The 26603-nt window shown below is 40.3% G+C and overlaps 1 protein-coding gene across 5 annotated transcripts in view; it reads left to right on the top strand.

Moving 5' to 3' along the window:
- Positions 1–26603, top strand: part of DPP6 (dipeptidyl peptidase like 6) — a gene marked incomplete at both ends in the record, with an annotated part of 485505 nt that overhangs the window by 423957 nt on the left and 34945 nt on the right. For all 5 annotated transcript variants that reach the window (XM_079538258.1, XM_079538260.1, XM_079538257.1 and 2 more), the window contains 6 exons: positions 13350–13504; positions 14444–14541; positions 18954–19077; positions 19616–19654; positions 25403–25510; positions 26124–26215. In XM_079538258.1, the coding sequence (XP_079394384.1) occupies positions 13350–13504; positions 14444–14541; positions 18954–19077; positions 19616–19654; positions 25403–25510; positions 26124–26215 (616 nt within the window). The remainder of the gene's footprint in view (positions 1–13349; positions 13505–14443; positions 14542–18953; positions 19078–19615; positions 19655–25402; positions 25511–26123; positions 26216–26603) is intronic.

Here is a 26603-nt window from a genome sequence, read left to right as displayed (position 1 = left end):
TGCAAGGAGTAGTGAGGATATTGGTCAGCTGCAATCTCTGCATGGCAGCACTGCTAACATTGTGAATGTCACGGTCGAAATATACTGGCAAAGCAGCTTCTATAATGAGTCATTTTTATGTGGGAACTGTCCTTGATACTAAATAGGAAGTGTTTAAGGGTAAAGGTGGCTGTGAAGGGCTTTGGAAATGAAGATTAGTCTACGTTAGATATCACGAGCTCTTAGGTAGATAAAAACAGAACCTCTAACCTGCCATTGCAACAGATAAAGAGAGAAAGGGGGGAGGGTATTTTTTTCAGAGTCACCCTTAATCAGTGAAAAACAGCAGACAAAATTACCTTTGGTAGATGGTGTTTTGTGGGGTATGGGTTACGTTTATTATCCTTTAGGTTACAGGCTTTCTTATAATTTCTGGTATTTATCTGCTACATCCTAAGGAACAATAGGAGCTGGATGTGATGCGTGTCATTTGTAACTCTGTGCATGTCATTTGTATGGTAATGGGGGAATTTCCCTTCGTCCCAAGTGATCTCTGCAGAATTCTACACGCTGGCTCTCACTATACTTAGCTTACTCCAGTGTAAATTAAAATGCACATTCATGATCTTTGAACAAAGCGGGCAGGGATAATTAGTAATTTGATACTATTCTGTACAAAGCAGTTCAAAGTAATACTTATAATTTGCAGTTAATTAATCAGGTTGGTTTTTTGCTTCTTAAAATTCTTAATTGCCTTTCTATGGTGTTTTTTTAAATAACTTATTTTCTACCAGTTTTAGATCCAATTACGTAGGCAATTTGTTTTTACTGTTACATTTCTTATGCATAGCTGTGTGTGTGTTCATATGTGTATTTCTGTGTGCATTTTGGTATATATTTTGCTCAGAAATTTTATGTACTGGTATGGATGGGCTTATGTCAAAACTAAAAATTTGAAAATAATGAAATCACTGTATAGCTATGAGAGGCAGGATATCAGAGGCAATAGAAAAAATCAAATCAATACAGTAAAATGAAAAAAAAAAACTAACCTCTGTAATTTCACTGCCAGTATGAATCTCATCTGGTGTTTAAGTCACTATCCCATTACAATTCTCATTAGAAGACAAATTATTGTAGCCTTAAAGTAAAACCAGCAGTTGTCAGAGACACAAACTTTAGACTCTCTAAGGAAATTAGTTTTTTCATAAATTCAAAAATAAAAATGTTAGTAAATATGAAAATATGTAGGCATAGTGCCTATAATAGGAAATATAGCAAAACACCTTCGAAATTTCCTAGAATATGTTTAATACATTTATGTCCATTGGAGAATCCCAGTTTGAATGAGTAAGGCAGTTACTCAGACTTCATCACTGAGCCCAGCACAGTGGATGAGATGAGCTGGACGTCGTTGCCCGCTTGGCTGTCCTGTGTGGTGGACTTAATAATGAGGTCCTGTTTTTCTTTCAAATAACTTCTACAAAACCATCCTGTAGGGTTGCTTTAGACACTGCTCTGCTGGCACGGCGGTGCTGAGTGTACGGGATGGCTGGCTCTTGGTCCACAAAGCTCCTACCTGAAGCTGCAGTGATAAGTGATAGGTGATCATAGGAAGGATCAAGAACGGCCACCAGGCAGTGTGTTGCGAGTAAGACATCCTTCAGTGCTTTAGGTCATCCCTTAATGCTTTTTGGCCAATTTCTGGACATACACAAAACCTTGGGTTTTGTTTACTTCCTCAGTCACCTATGGGAGTTTCTGGGCTGCAAGTATTGATGACAGTCACACAGGCTCAGTGCCCTCTCCCCAGGCTCTATGCTGGGACCATCACCTGTGCCCACAGCAGCTGCAACTGTCTTCTGTGTATTGCCTGGGCTTAATAGTAGATCTGCAGCTGCCTACAGAGAAGTGGACTAATTCCAGGAGGTCTAAGGAAGGCCGATATGTAAGTTTTTCTTTACTACTGTGTGGTAGTTAGTTGAATGGGTTTAAAATTACTGCATAGTAGTCTTCAGTTCAGAATGACTGAGATAAAGCTGTATTTCCTCGTTGTAGAGATGAAAGAGCTCTCAATGAGTTGATGCTGTCATGCAGGTATATTTGTTTCTTCTGTTTGCTTATCTGATTCAATAGCGGTGATCCCTCAAGGCTTGTATGTAGGAGGAACAGAACTTACAGTAAGTTCACAGAGTGATTTTGTTAATGCCTTCTCCTCAAGTAGAAGAGGGTCATACTGTTTCTCAGCCTCCCTACCCCATTCTTTTCTTTCCTTTCTATTTTTTTCTTCAGTCTTCTTACTGCTTGCTACATGCACAACACCATCACACAGCAATACATCCAAGTGATTTCTGATTTTGACAGCATCATGAAGGGCCAGGCTTGTGGGTGCCCACGAAAGGCTTTGGAGATGGGGGCTACATGGGCTAGGAGAGCTTACACTGCCAGGATTCTTGCATACACACATTGAGTGTGGTCAAAACCAACCTGTTCTCGTCCTCATGGTGCCTTCACAACCACAAATAGTTTCACTGGTTATTGAACAATTTGTGTTTTCTGCAGTTTCTGCTACATATGATTGAGATGATTACATACACTGTTTTAGCAAAGGATAATAAAAATCAGCACATTTTCCTTATTCAAGTGTGTATCAACTGTTTTGTGTGATTTTACAACTGATGATGTTGGGATTTGTGCATAGTAAATGAAAAGGGTTTGTCACTCTGGTTCTCGCTCTTCAATAGTATTTTTTGGTGTTTCCTGCTTGCACATGCAAATGCCACCACTGACAAACACAGTCAGACCACTCTGATCCATCTGTGGTATAACTTTATTATATGCCATTACCTTTATTAATAATAAATGTTTCTGTTATTTAATAAGAGTGCTTTTTACTGAAATAATGCTATAAGCTAATTCTGCTTCCGTTTTTATCCTGCTCTCATTTTGATTATTCTTGGGTAATTCTATTGATCTCAGTAGTTCCTCTAATTATACAGCACAGTGAAATCAGATTCATCCTCTGAGTCACTGTTCAGCTAAGTCTTTCAGTTAGCCAGTTCCTGAATCACTGTTCAGGTTGAAACCTCTGGGAATCTTGCCATAGCAGGGCAACATAAACTCTGAGTGGGTTTTTAATGGCTTTTCAATGTCGGTAGCAGTTTACATTGGGTAAAAAAATTGAAGCTAAACTAAATGCAGTTCATGTGGTACAGTCCCTGTTTTAGACCGTAGAGCCTTATGCTGCAGTACTAAAGGTTTATTAGCACTCGTGTTAGGTGATTAGCAGGTGCTGCTTACAGTGAATAAATCATGCAGTTAATTCACATGAAAGATGACTGGTGCAGGTGCTGATAGGCATTCATGAGGCTGAAGAATCAAATTCTTTAATAGCAATGTCAGGCTCTTCAGTCTTCCTTTCTAGTGTATTTCTTTATGAAAAGTTAAAAGAGATTGCTTTGGGACACTTGTGTTCTTGAACTATTGCAATCATCTAATGAATTTTTGATAGATTCAGAGGGTTTTGTGATCACTAACTTTCTTGATATGTCTGTAGCTACTGAAATTGATCCCTTGTGTCAGTGTTGGCTGTCCATCTTCCTGCTGTCATAAGCCCACAGATTAGCTGGTAAGAATATGTTACTTTTAATTTAAAAGAAAGGTGCAGTGAAAGCTGCTTGAGCAGGTTTGAATAGAGCAATATTCAGCATATAATGGAAGCCTTGATTTGTCTCACTGCATTGCACAGATAAGCAAATTGTATTTCCAGCCATAGCAGCCTGCTAAGTGGCAGGGAGAAAAAAAAAAAACAAGACTTGACAGTAAGGAGCCTCACTGCATCACGTCAATTGGGCAACAGGAATTCTGTCTTGTCAAACCCCTTAGAAGTTGAGAAGCTATGATGCGACCTTGCAATGAACATCTGCCCTCAGCAGTGAGCAGCAGTGCAAATGACCCAGAAGACTTTTGCCAGCAAAAGTTACTGCAGGTTTTACTACAGCTTTAGAGCCTCTAGCTAACAAGCTTTCATGGAGAGCTGATAAAGACTGTGGGGTATGCCTACACCAAGTGATGGAAACATACATCATTATCATGCATTAATGGCATACTGCAGAGAGGTTTTTGAGACGCATTTGCTCTTTGGAGTGAGTGTTAGGAATATCTGACTATGTGATCTCTAAGTAATGCTTCTACTTTCTTAATTCTGTCCCCATTTTCATTATCACTGGGCATCCTGATGAATTACAGATTTGCCTGCTTCCATGAAATGTCTGCATGCCAGCATAGACAGAATGGATCGAGAGGTTTTTACAGGTGTCTGGGACTCACTGATACCAGGAACAAAGGAAACCTGCTAACTATTAGGAGCTATTGTGAGCAGGAATCCTTCGTGGTTTTGAAAGCAAACAGCTGAGGGTTGCTAATAATGGCATCACTTGCATGTATCTGTTTTGTTTGGTGGGTTGCTTGTTTTTTGGTTTTGTTTTTTTTTTTCTTTTTTGGACTTTCTGACTTTTTTTTTTTTTTTTTTTTTTTTTCAACAAATCCATTCGTGTGAATGAGGAGGACTTTAAACTTTCATGATTTCTTACTTATTGCACCTGACCTTCATGCACTCTGGTAGGAGCCGTAGAGCGCTACCAAAGAGCAGAGCCAGATCTGTAATGGATACCTCTGGTGTTTTGTAACACTCAGACAGCAAAGATCTGGCAACTTCTTGTCAGTAACATTGTTAACAACACCCCAGTGCCCTGACTCATACAGCAACTACAGGATTTTTTGGTGAAGAAAACACAACAAATTAGAAGAATCAATGGTCTGGGGAAAAAAAAAAGAAGAAAAAAAAAAAAGAACAAAGCCTCAGCATGAAACTGGTACTTTTGGCGTGGCTGAGAAGAGCAGCCTCAGAAAGCCTATTCAGTCTGTCAGCAGCCTGCTGCCCTGAGCTGGTCTTAATCACACTCCTTGGGGAAAGATGTCCTAAAGTTTGTCCTCAGAGAAATCATACAGAATCATAGAACAGCTTACATTGGAGAGGACCTTAGCAGTCATCCAGTTCCAAGCCCCTGCTGTGGGCTGGTTGCCACCCACCAGCTCAGGCTGCCCAGGGCCCCATCCAAGCTGGAATTGAGCACCTGCAGAGATGGGGCACCCACAGCTCTCTGGGCAGCCTGTGCCACTGCTGCCCTCTCAGTAAAATATTTCTTCCTAACACCTAATCTGAATCTCCCCTCGTTTAGTTTAAATCTACTCCCTCTTGTCTAATCACTTCCATACAGTCTAAAAAGTCAATCCCTTTCCTGCTTATAAGCTCCCTTCAACTACTAGAAGGCTGCAATAAGATTTCCCCAGAGCCTTCTCTTCTCCAGCTAAGCAAGCTCAGCTCTCTCAACCTTTCTCCATATGATGAGTGCTCCAGCCCTTTGATCATCTTCATGGCCCTCCTCTAAATCCACTCCAACAGCTCAACACCCTCCCTGTTCAGGAGGGGATTGCTGGTGAATTGCTGTGCTAAGAAGCCTGGATTAATGTGATCAGAATTTGGCCAGGCTGTCAGGCAGGGCTTTCTCTGCTGTAGTCACTCTGGCTCTACTGGGTGCTGTTTGCTCTTCATCCCCATGTTATTCTTTCAGGGCCTCAGCATCCAAAGGTGACACTGTACTGGCACTTTCTGTATGCACGGTAGTTTGTGAACCACGGCCTATTTGTCTTCAGATTTGGTGAGGTTGACATGTTGGTCAAGCTCGAGTCTGGTTCAGGATGTGCAGTAGCCCTGGGACCCACATAGGAGAAGTGGCTAGACTGGAGGGTCGTATGGCATTGTCCTCAGTGCCCAGCTTAAGAAATGAGTTTCTCTTCAGGCCTCATCTTTCAGACACAGAGGCAGAAAGCACAAGCCAAACCCTCAGAACTCCCTGTGCTCCATCTTCGAAGTGCACAACTGAGAGCTCTGTATGTCCTACAGCTTCCTTTCTGTTTGCTTAAAAACGAAAGGCCAGTACTTGTTCCACGCTTCATCTGCAGCACAGCAAGTCCTTGAAGGCAGATAGCATCTTACATTGGGATGCTGCCTAACTAACCAGGGGAAAATGCTGGCATCTCACCATGATGTTCTTCTGAAAGGAACATGGGGCTGCAAGACTGCATGAGCAGAAAACAACATGTGTTCAAGCAATTAAACTGCATGACTAAGGGGAAACTAATGACACTCACAGCCCACACCTTCCCTATGCATGGGCTCCTTTCCCTGAGATGAGGGGTTGCCACGTTCTCTCAGCTGCTGAACACATGGGAGCACATCGAGTGTGTGATGCTGCTGCCATCAGGTGGTGATTGCTTTTGGATCAAGGATTTTGTGTTTAAAATACATTCTTTAAAGCATGTCTTCAAATCCCTCAGAAACAAGTATTATTTTATTCTTCATAAGCTTGCTGCTCACAGAAGAAGAGGCTGTGTGTTTTGAGAAAGAATCTGGAGTCGTTGGGTTGAGCAATGCACTCAGTTTTCCTTAAGGATCTCTGTTACGGTGACAAAACACCTTGAGAACATTCATTGATGGCATACAGGAATCATGGGATCTGGCTGAGAATGGAGTATTCTCTCTTCTTCCTTGCTCATCTATTTATTTTTTTAGTGTCTCTACCTTTTTCCAAATGGCACAGAATTCTTTAGTGATCCTGAAAAATGATTTTTTCTCCTGACGCAATTATGCAGCTTGAAAGGATTTGTTCCATTGAAATCAGGAGTACTGCAGGGGTATTGCTGACGTAAGCATAAAAATATGTCAACATAGGAAAATGTAGATTGGATATAAAACTAATGTAAAGCAGAATTATATAAGAAAGCGATTTTCATACATTTAACTACTTTTACTCTCATTTTATACCGATTAATGGAAGGCAATGTAGAGCTACACAGGGCCTCTAAGACAGAAGGAACAGAGTCTTTAGCAAGGTCTGTTGTGATAGGACATTGGGAAATGGTTTCAAACTGAAAGAGGGGAGATTTACACTGGATGTAAGGAATTTTTTTTTTTACAATAAGTGTGGTGAAGCACTGAAGCAGATTGCCTAGAGAGAAGTGGATGCCCCATCCTTAGATATATTCAAGGTCAGGCTGGATGGGGCTCTGAGCACCTGATGGAGCTGTAGGTGTCCTTGTTCATTGTATCAGATGGCCTTTAAGGGTCCCCTTCAACTCAGACAATTCTATGATTCTTTGATTCTACATTACACCAACTGAGAGAAAATATACTTTGCACGTGTATGAAAGATGGCAAGGTGGTCCTTGAAAGCCTCCCTGAAGCACGTCAGTGAAGGCCAATACGAGCAAAGTGTTTCCCCTAACTAGGCAAAAATACTAGCTTTCAAACTATACAATAGTAATCGATTTGGCATGTGGTTGGTGATTTGAGATGATCTAGTAATTGATTTTAAAACAGATGCTAGCTGTCAAATAAGCATTTGTATTTATTTGATGTTTCTCTGGGAACCCTTGGGGTTTTGCTATCTCAGAAGTCTTTTTGTTCTCCTTTCCTAGACCCCCTTTTGCTTCTCTGATCTCTCTTTCTCTCATCTTCTTTTGATGCTTCCTACTGACGAATTCCTTTGAGCTTTCTTCCCCAGCATAAGCCTTGGCCTTTATGTTAGACTTTAATTTCATTTTGCTTAAGATTCCTTCTTATTAACAGCTTTTTAAAAAAAGACTAAAATGCCATCAGCACACCAAATGCTTAACAATCTGAGCATCATCTACTCCAAATTGCACAAACAAAACCATTGATTCTGCTTCCTGGAGTCACTGTGCTTTAAACCATTAGCAATGAGTTACAAACAAGGGTATGTTCCCTCTGTAAGACAAAACCTTGTCTAGTCCTTTAAGTAAAAATTAAAATTCTCTGGAATTAGTGGGCCTATTGACATCAAACTAGATATGCTTGAATGTGTTTGTGTCTGCTTGTGTACACATTTGCTTGCAGGAGAATCGAACTGTTTTTCATCTTTTTTGTCACAAAGACAACGTACAACATTAAGAATATTGTGTTGATTCCCAAAAATGTGCAATGTTTGGAACAAGAAGCGGATTTTAATTATTTGAAAGAAATTGATTTATTTAATAAGTAAAATATCTTAAACGCCTCTACCCTTCTTTTGACCTCTAGAAATGCAGTCTCTGTTTTCCAGGTGCAGTTAAAAAGCCTTTCTGCTCAGTCTCCAAGGACACCTCCCCAGTAACTGAGGTTTCTTTTTGGAAATTAATGTCACTGCAGTTTTTAGCCACAGCTTGTCTGTCTAACAAGAGGGGCTTTACCAAGAGTGGACACACCACTTAGGTTTCCCGAAGATCTCCTGTTTGCCTGTAGCACAGATCTATGAGGGAGACATTTTTTCTTTGAAGAGACAAGGTTTGTTTCTTTGTTTTCATTATACATTTCTTTTCCTGGATACTGGGAGATGTTAGCAGTCAGTTGTTGAAGAGGCATTAGGACCAGCCTTGCACCAACTTGCTCGCCCTTCTAGAAGGGCTTTCTATGACACTGCAGGGATTGTATGGACAGACCTACTACCATACTTCCGAGGTGATAATGTGGACAGGTGTGCATGAGTGCATCCAGAGGATTGTTGTGGAGAGGCTCACATTGGTGAGGTTCTGCCTTACAAAACAGAAGCATGTGGGCAGCCAAAGGAAAGTATTTGATCTAGGTACTTACTGCAGCTGTTCTTGTCTTCCATGGAAACTGAACTGTTGATGCTTATGATAGCTATAGCCTCGGTGGGTAAATTATACAGCTAATAATCTCAGTTTCTGTTGACCATGACAACAGAAAACAAACACATTTTCCACTTGAAAACTATTCATTTGTTACTCCAGATTTTCTTCTGACTCTGCATTTATTCATTTTATGGAAATGACAGATGTGTCAGAGGACTGGGCTGGCCAAGCGTCCTTGCCTTTTGCAAGTCTCCATTTCATTTAGCTCACACTTGCAAACTGCAAATCATTCATAATGTCTTCGTAAATTGGAAGAACCTCCTGTTATGCCAATGGATTTCCCACTCAGCCGTTGGTAAAAGCTTCATTCTTTCACTAACAGCTAGAACTTAACAGAATGGCATTAATCAATAGTATGACTCAGGACTGACAGAGAATGTGGAAATAGATTTTTAGAAATGCTCGAAAAAATACATTTATTGGCCCCTGTGACAATAGCATTGATGTGCACTTATTAACAAAGAGCTCATCTGACTGAGAACTCTACACAAGCCTGAGAAGCAGATTTGTTATGCAAATATCTGTATAGATATCTCAGTGGCAGATTATGTTATATAACAGTATAACCACCTATTTGGACTTCCAAATGTTGTTTACAAAACAGGTTTTATCCAGAATCTGCTGGTTACCACTGAGGTTCCAGAGATAAAGCCCTGATGCTCAAGGCCCTTCTTTGAGAAATGTATTACCTGAAGCAACATACAAGTCTCCAGTTTCATCGGTCTTACAAGAACTGTTGACATAACTTCAAATCTTCAAGCAGGCAGATGCTTCCTTCCCTTTTATATACTTTCTGGGCTAGTTAGAATCATAGAATCGTAGAATCTCCAAGGTTGGAAAAGACCTCCAAGGTCACCCAGACCAACCATCCACTGATCGCCAATAGTTCTCACTAAATCGTATCCATCAACACAACATCCAAACGTTCCTTGAACACCTCCAGGGTTGGTGACTCCACCACCTCCCTGGGCAGCCTATTCCAATGCCTGACCACTCATTCAGAGATGAAACTTTTCCTAATATCCAATCTGAATCTCCCCTGGTGCAACTTGAGGTCATTCCCTCTAGTCCTATCACTAGTTATGCAGGAGAAGATGCCAACCCCCACCTCACCACAATCTCCTTTTAGGGAACTGTAGAGAGCAGTAAGGTCTTCCCTGAACGTCCTCTTCTCCAGACTAATCAGTCCCAGTTCCCTCAGCTTCTTCCCATCAGACTTATGTTCCAGACTCCTCACAACTCCACTGCCCTTCTCTGGACACACTTCAGGGTCTCAGTATCTTCTTGTAGTGAGAGGCCCAAAACTGAAACTTCAGACAGTTCTTGAGGTGTGGCCTCACCAGAGCTGAATACAGAGGGATAGATATCATGTGAACCTAAATCATAGAATCATCGAATCATAGAATGGCTTGGGTTGAAAAGGACCACAATGATCATAGAGTTGCTACTTGCCAGCCAAGAAACGTAGCAATGGACTGTTCCTCTGTGCTTTCTGAAGATGAGCAAGAAAGCATCTATCAGGGAACGTGTTCTTCTATAGGGATGCCATCCCTGACATGAACAGCCCAATCCTCTCTAGATGCTCTTCAAATTTCAATACCAAAGGTATATGTTGCAACTTTTAACCCATTTGGACTGCCACCTTCTTCAGCTGCAGCCAGACATTCCTCAAGTTGAACTGTTTGATTGTGTTTCTGCATTTCTCTAGATCACAAGCTGACTAGTATGTGGTGTCCAAGGATTCACCACTTACAGGCCAGCTGTCTCTGAATGGTTTGAGGATGAATGAGGTAACATGCAGTAAGCATTGACTTGCTTCAAGTGCTGTGTATGAACCTGGACATGCACAGCTGTGTAGCACAGAGGAACCGGCAACTGACTGAGGAATCTCCACCCCTCACTCACAGCATGCCTGCATCGTGTAGCAACTAGTGATGCAAGCCTTGAGGAAGAGAGCCAGTTTTGACCAATTATTACGATGAATTTTTAACTAGGAGATGTACTATACGCAGCTGATTTTCAGACTGTGTGGTAAATACAAGTGCAAAGAATTAAGTGTCCTCAAAAATATGTAGTCTGCAAACTACTGCAAATTAGTCGGCTTTCAGCTGAAACTTTCTGGCACAAGTGCATTTTGTATTTCAATAGAACGCTCTCTGGTTTGCTAAAACTAACTGATCTCTCTAATAATGGCAGGGTCCCGACTTTCTATCAAGGCAAAGGTTCACACACGCCATTAAATCTGATTAACAAAGGAACACAAAATCTTTTTTTGGCACTGAAACCTTTTTTGGCATGTGGCCTTCAGTAGAACTGCTTCCTTAAGTCTGAGGTCCCTGAGAAAAAGTTTGTTAATTAATGTTAAAATGCCAAAGATTCATCTGCCATCCATTTTTCCTCTTCATTTATACTTTTAATTATGTCTTTAATGATGTAGCAATAAAAAGTCAAGAGCAGCATCTTTTAAATAATAGGCGGGACAATGCAGCAAAAGAAATCTGCCAGAGATACACTTTCCCATGTGATATTTGCAACTTTCGAGACATCTTCCTGAAGATTCTCATAGATATTCCCATTATGTACTGATTAAGTAATTTGTTACTTGTAGAAGCATAGCTCTTGAGAGTGATTTTCCCTTGCACTCTTCCTAGTGTTATCTTGAGCACTTTCTCAAGACAAATCCAAGTCTGGAGTAACAAAGGTTACTCCGTTTGATCTCTGACATGTCTCATGGCCCATCTGTTCTCCAAGGATAGATGCAAGATTTTTTCCTTTGAAATACACTATCTGGTGAATTCCTACTCTTCAGACCAAGTGGGCATTTTGGTTGAAGCAAAGAGTCATCACAGAGTGTTATACTAACATGGTGGGTCCAAACTCTAAAGATTCTCATTCATTTTTTGAATTACCACAATAACAACAGAGGGTGGAGCTGCTTGATCTTGTTGAGTATTGTTGAGTATCAGTGGTGAAAGTTCAGAAACACTCTGGAGCCTATTTAAGTCTTCATTCTCACGTTAAAGTAATGGCATCTGTCTTCCTGCCCATCAATCTGTACACGTATGCAAGCCCTTCTGTTCCAGTTTGAATAGGAATGACTTTTATGATATTAAGCCTTTAAATGAAAATGAATTACGATATTGCCTTTTGCAAAATGGTAGGTTTAGAAAGCCAAGTTAGTGTCTTCCACTTGTTGGTAGCTGAAGACACTTTGGGCAGAGTGAATTTATAGCTTTTCTGGCTATCTGTGAGTTGAAGTCGTCTTTCCAGTGAAGCGTATTAAATGATAAGAGAAAGTATTAGCAATTAAAAGGTCTTTGAATTGATGTTTAATGAGAATTTGGTTCTGACAGACTTCAAAATAATTTCTTCAGATTGCAATCATCCATTCATCATAGAACCATAGAATGGCTTGGGTTGGAAGGGATCTCGAGGACCATCATCCTGCCACGGGTGGGTGTTGCCAGCCACTGGATGAAATACTAGCTCAGGTTGTCCAGGGCCCCATCTAATCTGGCCTTGGACACCTCCAAGGTTGGGGCATCTGAAACCCCTCTGGGCAGCCTGTGCCAACTCCTCACATCTTTCCAGTGCTGGGAACCCCAGGCCTGGGTGCACTATTCCAGCTGGTGCCTTATCAGAGCAGAGGAGAGCAATCCCTTCCCTCTCCCTACTGCCACCCCTCTTCTGATGCAGCCCCGGATACCATTGGCCTTCTGGGCTCCAGGCTCACACTGCTGGCTCATGTTAAGGTTTGCATCAACCAGGACCTCTAAGCTCCTCTCCGCAGGGCTACTCTCAAGGAGTTCTCCTGATCTGTGTACATATCTGCAGTCTTGCTTTCCACTTACATACTTGAGCTCTGACATACTTACATCATCATCTCTCCAAGCATTTTGTCACTAACAGCCACACGTCCGACCCTGGCTGCGTATGAAACATTGCTTTGCAAAAATGTTTTTAAAAACGAAGTAGGGATAATATTCAAGATGGCAACCTCTAAGCCTGGTGTCTCACAAAGTGTTACAAAACTCCAACATTGCGTAACTTACAGAAAATCACCATTTCTGTTAATTCCCAGCTGGCAGCAGAGATTAGGAAGATTCAAATTTCAGGTGATGTGCTTTAACCTAAGTACGAAGGCTGCTTGAATCCATTGATATAAGTCAAGCATGACTTTGTGAACTCTTTATGGAGAAGTAAATCAGTGCAGTATTCCCAAAGGAGCCCAGCTTTTGCTACTGTCAAATTCCTTATGTTCATATACGTGAACACAAGACACAGGGCAGGAGCAGCCAGGCTTTGTATTCTATCATGAGTGTGTGTACTGGTATGAATAAGTTGATATTTCTTGAGCAACGTAATTATGCTTAATAACTGTATATTCTGAGTAATTGTAATCAATCGTGTTCATTTGTGTATACAGCATAATTTAATGAGCATTTTTAATTGATATCCCTGTGACATTCTCCCTGTGCTGTGATTAGACTGGGATTTTCATATCTACATGGTTTTCATTTATTGCTAACTAGCAATTCACATCTAATAGCTTTTTTTTTTCCCTCTCTCCCTCTTTTCCTTTCTTTTTTTTTAATTAGAGGAGATCTTGAAGACTCATATTGCTCATTGGTGGTCTCCTGATGGCACCAGGTTAGCATATGCAACAATTAATGCTTCCAGAGTCCCCACCATGGAGATCCCAGTATACACTGGCAGTCTTTACCCTACTGTTAAAACATACCATTATCCAAAGGTAAGGGAAAATAAAACAAGCAGTTCTGTTGTTCTGTTAAAAACAAACAAGCAAACAGCAAACTCATGTTGTTTTTATTTTTTCTTGGTAGGCTCAGATAGGAGACAGTATGATTGGACATACTCATAAGCAATGAAAATAAACAGATCTAAAGAAAAGTCAGCTGCTCCCCAGTGAATTAAGTCTGTATTTTTCTTTAGCTGTATTATTAAAATTGCAGTATTCTGATCAAAGTATTATTCATTCCTAATGTAATGAAAATAAAATGTTTCAGTTCTTGCTTTGTGCCTGCAATTGTGCTTGTGTTCTAGATAGGAGTTGACAATATCTAAAAGCTTACGGCAGTCCTTAAAACATTTGGGTTCATGGCACTTCTGAGAAAAGAAACAAGAAGGAAAATTTGTTGTTTGGATTTCTCTGCAGTTTCCAGGATGTGTACTCTGCAGCACTGTCGTCTCTTGCCATTTCTTGCTTTGTGTACTGAGTTCCTCAGAACTCACAGATGGGTCCTAACTGAGCCATAATCAAATAGGAGGGATACATATATGCAGGTTTTATGGAAAGTAGCTGACTCAGTAGGTTTCCTACAGTGAAGGAATAAATCCATGTATTACAACATTTACCATTATCCCAATAGTCTGTCTTATAAAAAGAAAAGAAAAAATTAGTTCTAGTCACCATGTAAAACAACATATTTTACAAAAGATAGAGATGTGCTGTTTAGAATTTCCCCTTGATTCTGCCTAATGAGCTTTCCACACCTCTGTGATAAACCACATTAGTTGTGCCTTCCCTATGAATGGCTGCAGTACCCATCCATAACCTTAACCAGGAGAGCACATTTTACAGTCCATGGGCACATCATAAATCAAAACCATTCTGTGTTGTGTAAGTTGTAGTAATTACTCTATTTTTACTTCATTTTATTTTGAAATCCAGGCTGGAATGGAAAATCCAACTATATCTTTGCATGTGATTGGTCTGAATGGGCCTACCCATGATCTAGAGATGATTCCCCCAGATGATCAGAGACTGAGGTATGTGCTTCCTTGTACTGGTATGCCCAATCTGATTCTGTTAGGGCTTTATATCAGACCCTGACTTTTTTGAGGTCATTTTACAGTAACTTTTCCTGCCACTACTGTCAAGTTTCACTTTGGGTAAATCTAGTTAAAAGTTTTCATATATTTTTTCTTCTTCCATGTTTTTCTTGAGCACTGTTCATTTTTTACTCAAAATCACTGTGACCCAGTCTAACTTCAGAGTAGGCTTATTTTTAGAGCACTGAGCAGGATGTTGCAAAATCCATAACAACATTTTCATTTCACATCTAGTCATTGGCATTGAATAGGGACACTTGTCTGTGTACTGTATGGGACACCATGAAGCACAAACATGAATACAGAAATCATGAGTTTACTGCTTTGTGAGTCAAGCATGGGAATGAAATCAGAAGGTCATTCTGCAAATACATTGCCCTGTCTTCATTAAAAAAATAGAAAGTAAAGCTCTTTGCTGCTTTCAGGGTAAGTATATTTGAGAAGTTGGCCTGCAGTTCAGCCAAGCACTTAGCCACACATTTCTGTCTAAGCAAGTGCTCTGACCTGTTTGCATTCAGCAAGAGCTGGAAATTTGGCTTGGACTTCAGCCTATGGCCAAAAGTGGTGCTACATCTGTAGTCTGTGAGCACTTGAAAGGTGCATCACGTTGTTCCAGACTGCCTTTGGGAAAGAAGCAGCTTTAGTCAATGCCTGGCACACTTCCTTGCAAAGCTTGGGGATTAGAGCCATTTATGGATTTCAGTAGCTTTGCTGTACACACTTGAAATAGCTTTACAGCATGACATCCTGCAGAAGAATTCTGCTTCTACCTCTGGTACCTGCAGTGGCCCCTCTGCCCAGCACCATGATGCTTTCTGTGCATGTCAGACATGATGCAACAAGGTTTTCATTCCCAGCATATCACTTACTCAAGTAACAGCACCCGATCTGAAGCACACTTCATCTTTCTTGACTGATTGCTAAATTAAGCTGCTGGATGGGCAGTCCCAGTGCCAACAGACATATAGGTACAGCACAGATTTAATGGAGCAGGCCCACTGTGAAGGCAGGGAAAGGTGCCCCCATTATGCATGATCATAGAATCATAGAGCCACTAAGTTTGGAAAAGGCCACTAAGATCATCAGCCACCCACCCCCACCATGGCCACTGACCACGTCCCTCAGTGCCACATCTGCATGTTTCTTGAACACCTCCAGGGATGGTGACTCCACCACCTCCCCGGGCAGCCTGTGCCAATGCCTGGCTGCTCTTGAGAATAAATTTTTCCTATTATCCAACTCAAACCTCTCCTGGTGCAATTTAAGGCCATCACCTCTAGTCCTATAAATGATAGGTACATAAGGTCTCTGCCTTGTTGTGCACACGCTGTGTAGTCATCTGATGAGAGGATGCTAAACCAGTGCAATCATTTATGGAGGAAGTTACCTTTCTTCCTGTTAGGAAATTAATGTCAACCTCAGAACAGGTTTTCACTGAATCACTTTGAATGGTTCCAATTCAAATCCAATTATGCAACAGCAGTTGTATGACCTGTAAACAAATCAAATGGGCATTGCCGTGTTTGCCTTTCGAACGAACAGCTTCAGGTCTGCAGGCTGCATTCCCAGCTCACAGTACCCAAATCACAGCATCAGAATTGCTGCTCCTGGACAATGTCATTTTTTTTGTTCAGAGGTATACTCAGAAGTGTTTTAATTACAGTAATGAGTTGAGGCTGCAGGCTCCACGTCACTAATAAATTAGTGCTGTGTGGCTATGGGTGGCTGTAATTTATTGGGTTTCAATCAGTATTGTAAAATGATGCAAAATGTCATGATCAATTAGTGCTTTTAAATTTCACCCAAACCATGGTGATTTCCATCCCCGGAGCACATTATTAGTGCTGCTGAAGAAAGAGGAATACATTTTAATTATGCATATGTTTTCCAAAATGAGATGATTAATGTGATAATGTTTCATGAAGAGACATGAGGGGTGCACCGTACAGACAGTTACAGAAAAGAGCATCAGAAATTCAGGGAAGAATGATGATGATAAGGATAAGGATCTGGAGCATTTCAGTGTGCCCAGTGTATTCACACATGGACAAAGCAGCGAGTCTGAGTGTTCTTTGTATCTGGAGCCAAGTGTTTTGGTACAGTTAATACAATTGAAAATAAAGAGGAGATAATACTCCATTTGTTTTGCTTTAGAATTAAAGGAAATCAAAAATTTTCCACAGAATCGGAATGTTTGTCAGGAAAAAAAAAAAGTTGATGATAGGAAGCTTATTTGGAAGCAGTAGAATATCATTTCAAAGTCTTTTGCCAAATTTTCTGCATTCCATGCTTTGCTGTGAGAAGAAAGTGAATGAAAGGGAAAAAAGTTGCAGAAAAACAGAAAAAAAAAGAGAAGAAAAAAAAAACAAAGGTTTACTGCTTAATGTCTAAATGGCACTTTAATTTTGATGAAAGACATTGGACCCGCAACAGTGAACTGCTACATCAGCAGGTGATGGGAACCAGACTGCAGTCCAATGTATTTCTCAAATCACATTGGCATCTCAGATGGCAAATGAAGCACTCCCCTGAGTGCAGAAGACATAAGAAATACATTCTCCTTCCCTCAGCTCCTGTAAAATCCTGACTGGGTCAGACAGAGCCTGAGAAATGCCCCACTCCCCTCCATTGGCTGCCCAACCAGGGCAGCTCTCAAAGTGCAGATGTTTACAATTAGCTGAGATGAATCACACCTTATTGTCTCGTTTTCCTCTACAAAATGGGAGACATAAAATTTAGTTGTCCTACAGAAGAGATGTAAGGAGAAGTAAATTAAAGACTCTGAGACTAGAATAACAAGTACTCTCCAAGTACGTGCTGTTGTCTGCTTGCTGGGTGTCTGCAGGCTTCACAGAGGCTACATACAGAAATTGGGTCTCCATGCCATCTCCAGGGTGATAGAGAAGATATATACATAACTTAAAATAATAATTTAAAGTTCCTGAGCAAGAACTGTGGCTCCTGTGTTCAAGCAATGACAAAGAAGATTAATATAAGTCTTTCTAACTTTGAATTGGATTTATGAAAAAAAAAATACACCAAGCCACAATATGTACTGAATTCACCTTCCTTTTCAGGGTGACTGAATCTGCTCAGTTCATTGTGAAGAGGAAGAAGAGATGGTTTTACAGTTTAATTTTGCATCAATGCCTTTCTTTCCTTCTTAGGGCCTATGCTCTCTTGCTGATAGAGCGTAAAATTACAGTTTTATTTCAAGCACTGAATTTTCAGACTGCTGTTTTCTCACCTGGAAGTATCCTTCCTCGCAGTGTGGTGGATGCTGTTGTTGAGGTCTTTTGTTATTTATCCCCAGCCGAATTCAGGCACTAAATGTTTCAGAAAACTACAAAATCAATTCCCAACTTGTTATTTTGCTAGAGAAGCGTGTCTTTGTTGCTTTTGCCCTTTATCTTCGGTATATGCAGGAGTGCTTGCCAGAACGCAAAGTACTCTCCAGTGACACAGCACGTTAATTCCAAAGGGAGCAACAATTCCTTATACATATTTTATAGCAAACAAATGAACTAATAAATTTTTATAGACTGTGTGCTGTGAGAAGTTGTTAAGGGTGTCTTTGGTCTGCACAGCCCATTGGTATACTAAAGCTTTGTCAGCCCAGCAAGAGCTTTACCCTGAAAATGGAATAGTGCAGAGGTGCACATCTGTGAGCAGCTTTTGGAAGGTGACCATCAGGATATGTATTTGTGACCCTGGATTTTCAAGCCCACTCCAGCCTAAGTGGTTTGCATTGGTCAATATTGCATATTGCTCAATTTTGCTATGTTTTCTTGGGCAAGATATTGCTTACAGGACTGTGCAGCCAACAGTGGTGATTTACTGTGGATATTACTAGAACCTGTATATGTCCAACCACAGAGAATGGACGAGGGAGTGTGGGATGATATTTTTGATGATGTAAAGTTTCACATCTCTACTGACTCCTTTTTGGCACCTTTCTAAACCATGTCCTTCCTGCTCTTGTTCTTCTGATTCAGTATGTATGGATGTTGTGTATCAGGGACATTCTGAGATCGTTAACTCTTCATAAGCATAGAGAACCCTACTGTTGGTGATGATGGGTTTGAGAGTGGCAAATGTTTGCAATTTCTTTTCCATCGGTGCATTAATTTGTAGCTCCAGGCATTTCAGTCCTTCTTGGAAGACTAAATAGCTTGAAAAGTTCTTTATCTCTGCCTGTGGATCTTTGAAAATGACTTTCAGAAGTGGCAGATAAAACACCTGCACAGCCCTAAAAATGTCATTGTCAGGGGTTGAAATCCATACATAAGGAGGCCCAGAAACATCCAGATTCGCCATTTTAATAACCAGAAACACCTCTGTGTTTTCAGGGACTATTACATCACCATGGTAAAGTGGGCTACCAGCACCAAGGTGGCAGTGAACTGGCTGAACAGGGCCCAGAACTTCTCCATCCTGACGCTGTGCGATGCGACCACGGGCGTCTGCACCAAGGTAGGGAGAAGAGCCTGGAGGTCCTTGGCCACCCGCACCTGAGGAGAAAGTGTTCCAGCCATCTCACCGGGGACATGTCCACTGGTGCATATTTATTTAGCCAGACAGAGAATATAAACAATGTTATTAATATATTATAAATTATATAGTTACTTGTAGTTAATTAATACCTCCAGTAGATATACTAATGTAAATGTATGCATAACTATTAGCACATCCCATCTTTTAAACCAACAAGGATATTTCTGTAGTAGAAATATCTGTAGCAGAGAAGAGAGATAGATATGCAGTGGAGCGTATCTGTCTCTATGCTTTAGATATGCTACGCACAGAGCATAGTACAGAGTCTTTTCTTAAAACCTTTGTTTCAACCTTTGTTTGTTACTGACAAATTCTGTTTCTTTGGGGAATAATGTGACTTGTGCATTTTTGTTCTTCTGCACAACTTTTCGGATTCAGTCCAACTACAGCTTTGCGCTGATAAGAAACATGTAATACATGCCAGGAATGTTTCTTTAATGATCTTGCTTTGTTTTAGAAACATGAAGATGAAAGTGAAGGTTGGCTGCACAGACAGGTAATAGTGATCTTCTCTTTCTGGTCAAACTTTTGGCAAGTTTTTTTTTCTTTTTTTCTTGTCCTACCAAGGGGAAAAAACTGATTTCCAGAAATAAGAAAGATAAGATGCCATGGTTTGTGTTATATAAAACAGTTCCCCAGTAATAAGAAAGCATCATGTGCTTCAGCTGTCACCTTTTCTAGTGTGCACAGAGTTCTCAGCCTAAGATTTACTGAGGTTTAAGAGGCAAAAAGCTGATGTTAATGGTAATCCACCCATTCATGGAGCAACCTCAGAGGTAGTCCTTCAAATCCTGCTCTGAGACTGACAGTTATTTGAAGCACTGTGGTGGTTGTTTTCTGGTCTTCCAGACTGGAAAGAAGTCTACGGCTGAAAACAGCATTTAATTAAAAGAGCCTGTGTCCATTTCCAATCAAAATCATGCAGATAGGATTTCAAGTCATTTAAGCTAAATCTGACAAAATTATCTGTTACTCTGCAGCTCTTAGCAGAAATGTAAAAAAGGTGAAAAATGGAATTAAATTGTCTGTAGGGCTGCTGAAACACTGCTGGCTTACATGAATCCCAAAATGAGGAAAAACTGTGTGGTGGAGTGTAATAGCCTGTTTTAACTCACATTCATTTCACATAATTCTTCTGATGCTCTCACTTTTGTCTCATACTACTGCTTTGTATAGTGATAGGTGCTGCCATCCTTCAAATGAAATAACACTAAGATGAAAGTAAATCCCTATAAATTCACTAGGTATGTATATATATAGTAAATTTAAAACCCCAAAAGATTTTTTATTAATGGAATTTTTCTTTTTTTTTCAGATTTTTTTAAACACCTGCTTATAGATTTATATACCGTTGATTTTCAGCATGTAAATCTCTAGGTCATGTATAACACTTCCCCAGCAGGTAGTTTATGAAGGGATCTCAGATTTGATTAAGCTGTTCTTTAGAGAGATGCTGCTGATACGATCTCAGCCACAACAAAGAACTGTTTTCATGGAATATGTGAATGCCAGACAGGGAGGAGCATGTCACAAAAAGAACTTGCTCTGTATTTTCGGATTTAAAGTATATCCCATTTTTGTAGCGGCTTGCTCAAAGGGTTCAAGAACCTATAGAAACAGCCATACATCAGTTCACAGCAAGAGCAATGTTTTTCTCTGTTCCAGTGTCTGTCTTCCAGTCTGATCCAGATTAAAATTGATTTTACAGAGGAAATAGATTTTGTGCTCCAAGCATTCCAAGTAATCTTTTGCTGTACTCAGGTGTAGAATGAAAATGCTGCCAAAGTATTCTTTGTGTTTACACCACCTGTGTTAGCTTAAATAGATAACAAAATCTTCAAAGACAAGTCATGAGAAAAATAAATTGACCGTATTTTGTATCTTTCTTTAATTTAAAAAAAAAAAAAAAAAGTATTTCAAAGAGTTATTTTATTTTATACATCTGAGAAGAATTTTAGTCCTTTCCTTGCTATTAACTGGATCCTCCATTCTCCTGAAACCCAGAGCAGTGTATTAGAAGAACTTGTGCTTTACACTGCTATGCTTCTTAGTCGTTTACCTATTAAACGTACAAACATTAATAGATGATGTTTTGTCCTGAATAACTGTTAGAAGAATTGCCAATTTCTAACCAGCCTATTCCAAGGAATTAGTTTGTGTTACTGCAAACATCACATACCTAATCTGAGGTCAGAAAAGTATGTTTATTATAACCAATTGAGTCAAGCATTTCATTACTGAACAAAGATAACTCCAGCATCTACGGATGCTTTTGAGATTATTCTTCAAAAGCTTTTTAAGAGTCTGAAGAAATACAGAGCTTTTTCACCTGTATTTCTAACAAGAAAATGACTTAAAATCCAGTTTTGACTGAGCATATGGTTACTGGAATAATTGCATTTTCTGTATTTACTTTTTACTCTGTGGCAGGTCTCCAAAGTTTTTAGTCTTTTTAGTCTAAAAAATTTTTGGACTTTTTAGTCTAAAAAATTGAAAAGTAATTTTCATGCCATGGGTGTCGGAGTATGAGAATAATGTGAAAATGTCAACTCTTTAAGAAGAAGATGAATCACACATTCGGCAGCCTCTGAAGGAGACCAGAAGTGTGACTCAGCTCAGAAAGAAGAGTCCTTAGTTGATATATTTCAATATACATACGGGCCAAGGATGCAATTCGGTGCTGTAGTCAGCAGGTTCTGCCAGCAGTGTGGGCATAGTCAGTGGACCTTGAGCATGATTCAGCCCAACCTGAAGAAGACATCAGCGTGTTCCATTGGCCAGACCAACTGAGAATTAGCCCAAACATACATAAATCAAAGAATATAGATGTTTGCATCATTCCTTAAAATACTGCTTCACAGTACTCCAGGCACATCATTTAAAAACCGTACGGTAACTTTACCTTTTACTTCAAGTTTACCTTCCTAGATCTTCCTAGAATAGAGACAGACTTCACACTTGACTGGGGGAGAGAAAAACAGTGAAATAACAGAAGATACTAAAAATGGGCATGAGCAAATCTCCAAGGGTAATGTAGTTGACTTTTTGTCAGCTGTCTGAAGTGCTGGGACTGTTGACTTAGGGCACATAACTCGTGAATTTTATTTTTTATTCTTTTTTTCTTTTCACTGTAACTCTTTGGTAACTCCATGACATTCAATAATCTAAATATGGAAGGTCGTGGTAAATGGTCCTGTGTTCCATTATGGGCTTCAGTGCGTGAATGAATTCTACCCCAAAACTTTGGAGACCTCTCTCCAACATAGGCCAATAGCAATATTGCTTTCATTGTGTAGCTAAAAAACAGGATTAATTACTCAAAGTGCGATGGGAAATACACATAGTCTTCTATAAAATGCCTGTAACTCCTCATCAGATGATTTTCAAGCCAGGGATTTCAAGCCTTTTTGATGAAAAAGAATCGGTACAAGTTCACCAAAGATACCTAGGGATACCCTGCTTTGGCAGGGGGGTTGGACTCAATGATCTATGTAGGTCCCTTCCAACCCCTACAATTCTGTGATTCTGTGATTTTGGAAGATTTTGCTGCTTTTATTTATGTACCTTCAAGTTCTCTGCTGAGTGTAAAAACCAAACTCACCTTCTTTCATACCTTTGCTTAGATATACAAATTCTCTGAAACAATTACAGCTGTAAAAAGTTTTGTTTGTGTTTTTGTAAAGAAGCCATTTCCATATAACGATTATGATGGCCATATAAAGACAAGGAGACAGCAAAGGAGAATTTTCTACAGCACCAGGCGTAGATAAACTTTACTGGCATTTAAATTGGATTATTTATTTAATCGTGAAATTGTGCTGAATAAATTTAATTATAAATCAGGGTGCAATTCCACCTTTACACAAAGCTGTGGGTTTTGACAATGATGTCAATGGAACCAGGAGATTGCCACAAAATAGTTTATAGACATACCACATCCAAAAGTGCCTGCATGGGCTGCCTGACCTCCCCTGAAAACAGCTCCTTTGGGCTCTGTTTGCCTTTGCAGTCCTCCTGTCCCCCTAGTGTTTCAGGTCACCTCTGTTTGAGAAGACTTACGCTCTGTCAAAAGGTGGAGATGTAGAAAATCTCACAACATTTTTCTTTGACAGCTCCCTTGTTTTAATTCCATCAGCAGAGTAGCCCAGTAATGATTCTCTTGCACCTCGTTAATAGGCAGAATGAAATGAAGTTCTTTAAAATAAAAGCAGAGCTCACAGAAGCTTATAAGCAAGACTGACTTTCATCATGCAAAAAGCTTTTCATGAAACCACCCCATAAGTGATCTGATGTTACAAAGGCAGGCAAAGGTGCATCATTAAGACAAAGTAGGAGACTTCTGAGAAAGGGAAAAGCAATCAGTGGAGTGATTGCAGAGGACTGGGTGATTCAGACAAACTGCTTTCCTTTTTTAAAATTGAAGGCAAACCAGAAAAACTTCTCAAAGAAGTATTATTCATAATCAATAACACACAGCAGACCAAAACTTAAGCAGGATTTCAAAGAATCTCTCCAAAAGCACATTAAGCACTGTACTCCGGAGGAGCAGGAAGCAGAGAGGATATTGCACAAAGAAGCACAGATGGACCAGCTGGAAAATGCTTCCTGTGGAGCTGCAGTGTGGTGGTGTTTGACCCACACAAATCATATCAGCTGCAGCTCAAGGCAAGCTCCCTTCCTGATAGCCCCCAGTTTGCCATCCAGGATAAGTCACTGTCTCTGTTATAACCTTAAACAAAGCCTGATGAAGTGATGAAATCTAAGCAAACCTCGGATGAATCTGTGCAAAGCCTGCTCTCACTGGCAAAAACATGTTGCTGAAATATATAATGCAGGAGGCACAGATAGAGAAGCATGGGGTGAAATCTCTGGCATGTACCTCTGTTCTGGTGGAGCAGTAGATTTGCCCATGTTGTTTTTCAAGGAGTTTTCCTCTGTCGTTCAAGACATTTGGAAATAATGTTGTTTTCATATTTCAAGTTTCAGTACAACGTCAGAAACAAATGATACCATTATTTCATTCAATGAGCTGTAAATGGGAATATTTTAAAATATAATGAAATCCTTAGCACTAGAAAATAAGAAAAGCAAGCAGTTTGAACACCAAGCACAGTGTTGTTAAAACCAAGAGATAGTGGAAAGTAATTAATCAGTGAAGAGATGGTAGCAAATTAATACACAGTAAGAACTTCATGATAAATAAAAACACTTATTTTTGCCATGTGCATTTGCATCAGCCTGTGCAGTGAAGTTCTGGTTCAGTGTAGAGCCAAAGCAGAAAGCAGAGATTTGGTAAACGTTGGAACCAGAAAAGGCTCAACGTTATCAGCCATGTTGCCACAAAGGAGCCACAGAGATGGGTCAGTGCAGGCAGGGCTCAGCTGGTCCCCAGGAAAAGTTCAGCAGAGGTTCAGCTCATGTGTTAGTCCCATCTATTCAACATGCAAAGGAGCTTCAACCAGCCCATTCCCTTTGTACAGAGCTACTGTGCCACCTTATGGGCCATCCTTCTGCCCTTTATTGTAGCCTGCTGTTCAACCATCTCTTGCACTGGAGATGTCCCACGTGCCTTGGAGTTCCTCTACAAAAAGGAAAACAAAGACTCTTCCAGGAACTGCTCACTTGCCATATGTGTGGTTTGAGTTCCTCACACTGGGTCATTTCTATCTCAGGTTGAATGTTCCAGTCACCCAATAAAAGTCAATCATCACCTTCACCTGGGAGCTCTGTGTCAAAGGCAGTTTGGCAAGAATATCTTTCCCTTCATAAATACTTCAGTGAAATAAATAACTGTAAGTGAGCAGGAAAAGGTGACAGCTGCTCTAGTATGCTGTTAGTTGTGTTTCCTCAAAGACAGGAACAGATCAGTTCTTCCAGTGGAGTAAACAAAGTTTGACATACTTGTGCCAACAAGCTTCACATCATTGCTGAAGGCCTGATGCCAGCTGCTGTGAGCAGTCAGCTGTATGTATGCACTTTTGGCTGTGCAAATGGGAGTTGACTTTACACCCAAGGGCCTTTCCTTCCTGCTCAGCTCCCCGTCTTCCCCCAGCTGGAAGGTGTCAGCTTCCCGAGACCACAGACACAGTCATTTCCAAAACGTTCTCCAGTTTTCAGTGGGTTTTCCACTTGCCTCGGGTTGCTGTTAAAGGCCATTCTCTGCTTCACTCTAAATTAATCTCACAGGGTTCTGCAGCATGGCTCAATTTAGTGGTAACATAATCCTTAATTCTGCCATTTACAGAATGAAGAGCCGATTTTTTCCAAGGACGGTCGGAAGTTTTTCTTTGTGAGAGCCCATCCCCAGGGAGGACGCGGGAAGTTCTACCACGTTGCCATGTCATCATCACAGGTGAATGGCTCGCTGCTGCTGCCTTGTGTGCACCTGCAGCAGGAAGCAGTGAAAGTAATGTCTGTGCTCAGACCAGAGAGACCAGGTGGTGCAAGGGTAGAATGTTGGACTTGCGCAGAAAGGAAAGTATTCAGTGATTGTGCATAAAATAATACCAATTTCTGACTGAGATACTTAGGATAAAAAAGTTTCTCAACTTTCTCTTTTCAAACAGTATCATTGCTTTGCTTTGCTTTGTTTCATTTTGTTTTTTAATGCCTTCTTAGTGTAAATAAGTAAATCCCTGCACTGCCATAAAGGATTAATCTGAAGCTTGTGGATACGCCAGATTAGAGGAAGGGATATGAAGCAGTTCTATACTGAATTTATCCTGTTATCTCTAGAAGAGTTATAGTTAAGACGATTTTGATTCTGTTATTTATTTCCATAACTGTCTATTCTCAGAAATATGGGAAGGGGGGGGGGGGGAGCTGGTGGAAATTGCAGGTGCTTAGTAGCCCTGAACAGGTACCAGAGTCTAAAGAGCTTTCTTCATCAGAACAGAAACATAAAGAGAAGCTTTGCTTAGATAGCTTAAGAATAAAGACATTGAATTCTCTTCTATTTCTGGCAGCCCAACAGCAGCAGCGATAACTTGGAGTCTATCACATCTGGCGACTGGGATGTGACAAAGATATTGGCCTATGATGAAAAGAGGCATAAAATGTAAGTAAATATTGGTGTGACAATTCAGTCATCCCCTGCTTAGCACTGGGCTGTTGGTTTAGTTACAGTGAAGTATATGCATCTGAAATGTCTGAGCACAGGAGATGGAGATAAGACAGCAGCCTCTGTTTTTCTCTGCTTTGGTTTAATCTCCTGCACTGTTGCATAGAGTTTGTCTTAGATTTGTTTTCTCTGTCCCATTCTTTCTGTGGCTATCAAATGCAGGATAAATTTCTATAGAGAAATCATTTCCCCTACAGCAGCTTCAAATGTTAAGCTCTGAAGCAAGGAAGAGTATTTTCACTGACCTCCTACACAATTTTAGAAAGAGTCCTTTATTGACCTGCAGATATATCAGTGCATTATAGGAATAGTGTTTAGTTAGAAT

Source organism: Tetrao urogallus, assembly GCF_951394365.1.
Source record: "Tetrao urogallus genome assembly, chromosome: 7".
NCBI classification, from domain to species: domain Eukaryota; kingdom Metazoa; phylum Chordata; class Aves; order Galliformes; family Phasianidae; genus Tetrao; species Tetrao urogallus.
The sequence above is the reverse complement of the archived record's forward strand: the minus strand, read 5'-3'. Positions and strand labels throughout refer to the sequence as shown.